At 41.0% G+C, this 3464-nt stretch overlaps 1 protein-coding gene across 1 annotated transcript in view; it reads right to left on the bottom strand.

The window, feature by feature from the left end:
• The window catches only part of LOC106869651 (peptidylglycine alpha-hydroxylating monooxygenase), a 19570-nt gene that overhangs the window by 8011 nt on the left and 8095 nt on the right, over window positions 1-3464 (bottom strand). The window contains exon 8 of the mRNA XM_014915471.2: window positions 3069-3133. Within this exon, the coding sequence (XP_014770957.1) occupies window positions 3069-3133 (65 nt within the window). The remainder of the gene's footprint in view (window positions 1-3068; window positions 3134-3464) is intronic.

Here is a 3464-nt window from a genome sequence, read left to right as displayed (position 1 = left end):
GACAGCGAAACGGGCTGATTACTACCTAGATCAGATTCCAGGAAACCCCAAAATGGCTGAAGTTCAAAAGATAGTGCTCATGGGAACTGCCCATATCCTACGTAAAATACTGTCTATGTGATCTCAAATTTTAAAGCAAACATAATTTTCTTATGGTTTCTTAAACATTCACTTGAACAAAACTGTACAAATCCAAATATATGGTACCCTAGGCATAACACCTACATGAACTTCTAACTTGTTGTCTCTTGAGGTCTCTGGGTGAGACTTGGATCCAACTTGTACAAATGCAAAACAAAAGTCAAACATAAAATAATAATAATAACAATGATAATAATAATAATGAGCAGCTCAACACCTTGTTAAATGCCGACCTAGTAACACCAGAGTGGTTGACATTGGGTAGGACAGTACTGTGCTTGAAAAACATCGAAAAGGCAATACGGTAGACAATTATAGGCCGATATCCTGTTTGCTACGTATGCAGAAATTATTGACTGGAATACTCGCAGAGTCAATGTACGAACATCTGGAAAAAAAATGGAGTCCTGCCACATGAGCAGAAAGGTTGCAAGCGCAAGTGCAGAGGTACCAAGGATCAATTCATGATAGAAAAAACTGTACTAAGAGACTGCAAGAGGAGGAAAAATAACTTAGCCATGTCATGGATCGACTATCGTAAGGCGTACGATATGATCCCACACTCTTGGATAATGGAATGTATGAACCTATTTGGTATTGCATCGAATGTTGAGCGATTGCTTGGAAAAAGTATGGCGAATTGGAGGACGGGCCTGACAGCATACGGAAGAAGTTTAGGGGTAGTAGAAATCAGGAGGGGCATCTTCCACGGGGACTGCTATTTCTAGCGTCCTGGAATAAACCTACCTACACCTCATTGGCTCAACAAACTAATATTTATAGTGAAATATATAACAATATTACAGAAGAATACCGATTTCATTTACGAAAACACGGTAAATTCTCAGTCACAAGATAAAATAAACAGATATCCTGTCTCACGTGTGTAAGTTGTGTGAATGAAATTGAATATCTTTCATCACGAGACCGGATTTAACACGAGTTGACACAAACTTGGCAACAAATTATAATGCACTGTGAACCACTACTCTCGTTTTCCCACGTATACCTCTGCCCTACAGTAGTCTTACAGTTAAACAAAATCTGAATAATAAGCAGAAAATATTTCTTAAAGTACTTTTTGCAGTTTGATCAGTAACATGTTCACTGGCAAGTAGTATGTACATATGTTCGAGATTCTGTAGGGGAATTTTATCTTTTTGTCTCGATTAGCGTTCATTATGTCTAGTATTGTTGTTGTTGGCATTCCGTCGCTTACGACGTCGAGGGTTCCAGTTGATCCGATCAACGGAACAGCCTGCTCGTGAAATTAACGTGCAAGTGGCTGAGCACTCCACAGACACGTGTACCCTTAACGTAGTTGTCGGGGATATTCAGTGTGACAAGGCTGACCCTTTGAATTACAGGCACAACAGAAACAGGAAGTAAGAGTGAGCGAAAGTTGTGGTGGGAGAGTACAGCAGGGTTCACCTCCATCCCCTGCCCGGTAGGGGAAGGTGCTGAACCCTTTCTGTACTCTTTCACCACAACTTTCTCTCACTTTTACTTCCTGTTTCTGTTGTGCCTGAAATTCAAAGGGCCAGCCTTGTCACACTGTGTCATGCTGAATATCCCCGAGAACTACGTTAAGGGGACACGTGTCTGTGGAGTGCTCAGCCACTTGCACGTTAATTTCACGAGCAGGCTGTTCCGTTGATCGAATCAACTGGAACCCTCGACGTCATAAGCGACGGAGTGCCAACAACAGTGGTCGATATAACCGATAGTTCCCTCGGCTCATGGCTCAGTGGTAAGAGAGTCGGACTCACAATGATGAAGTAGTGAGTTTGATTCTCGGACCGGGCCGTGTATTGTGTTATTGAGCAATGGACGTTATTTCACGATGTTCCAGTTCACTCAGCTGTAGAAATGGGTTGCGACGTCACTGGTGCCAAGGTGTATCAGCCTTTGCCTTTCCCTTTTCCTTGGATAACATCGGTGGCGTGGAGAGTGTGTGTGGGGTGTTGGTATGCATGAGCGACTGCTGATCTTCCAAAATCAACCTTACTCGGATTTGTGCCTCTGAGAATTTTGTAGGTGTAATCCCATGGTCATCCATGACCGAAGGGGCCTTTACCCTTTATATATATATATATATATATATATATATATAATATTCAGAATCGTTAGCACACCAGGTGAAATGCTTAGTGGTATTTCATCTGCCGTTATGTTCTGAGTTCAAATTCCGCCGAGGCTGACTTAGCCTTTCGTCCTTTCGAGGTCAATTAAATAAGTACCAGTTACGCACGGAGGTCGATGTAATCGACTTAATCCGTTTGTCTGTCCTTGTTTGTACCCTCTATGTTTAGCCCCCTGTGGGCAATAAAGAAATAAATATAAAAATTATTAGCAGGCAGTTCATTTATCTGTTTAGTGACGCACGTATGGTTGTGTGGTATAGAAGTTTGCTTTCCAGCCATGTGGTTTCTTGTTCAGTCCTACAGCGCAGCACCTTGGGCACGCGTGTTCTACTATAAATCAAGGTAGACCAAAGTCTTGTGAGTGGATTTGGTAGGTGGAAACCGAAAGGGACCCTTCGTATGCATATACATATGTGTGTGCGTGAGTATGTGTGTGCGTGAGTATGTGTGTTTGTGTCGATGTTTTGATAGTGCATGGGTATTGTTAATGAGAATCACAGTCATAGAAACTGTCATTCATTTCAAATCTTCTGCAAAACGTCAGGTCATGGGAAATTACTACTTTGCTTGGGAAAAGGTGAAGGTTAGCGACAAGAACTTCATCCGCCCGTAGAAAATTAACCTCAATGTCCCATGTAAGTATGGAAAATAGACGTTAAGACGATGGTGATGATCAAGCTAGCTGCCTCTGTATTTAGCTCACTATCTAACTGACGTGATGTACTTAACTATATGTTCATCGATATATTTTCTTATCAAAATAAATAATGAAAATAATCTTACCTGTTGCGTGGGCAGGAATGAACCCTACATTTCCAAACAGTGCGAGGGCTGCTACATATTTCGGTCTGCAATAATAAAATTATTTCGTTAGAAAAAAAACAAAAAAACCTCAAACAATAATAATAATAACAAAAAAAAACCCCCAAAAAAACCCAGCAACCCAAAACCTACAAATTTATAGGAATGGGTGACTGAATCAAGCCTAAACCATGGCTGATACTAGTTTATAATGTCAAAATGAGTAGGCACAAGGTCAGCTTGTGACTTTTATTAGAGGAATTACCACGAAGTACATAAATAAAACTAGATGGAAAAAGAAAAAAACGTGTCTAGGCTATTCAGAAAACATGATGTACAAAGCGAGACGATCAATGACGGGAGGTGGGGCATATATAG

The sequence above is a fragment of the Octopus bimaculoides genome, chromosome 9 (genome assembly GCF_001194135.2).
Source record: "Octopus bimaculoides isolate UCB-OBI-ISO-001 chromosome 9, ASM119413v2, whole genome shotgun sequence".
Classification (NCBI taxonomy): Eukaryota; Metazoa; Mollusca; class Cephalopoda; order Octopoda; family Octopodidae; genus Octopus; species Octopus bimaculoides.
This window is presented reverse-complemented; position numbering and strand designations above follow the sequence as displayed.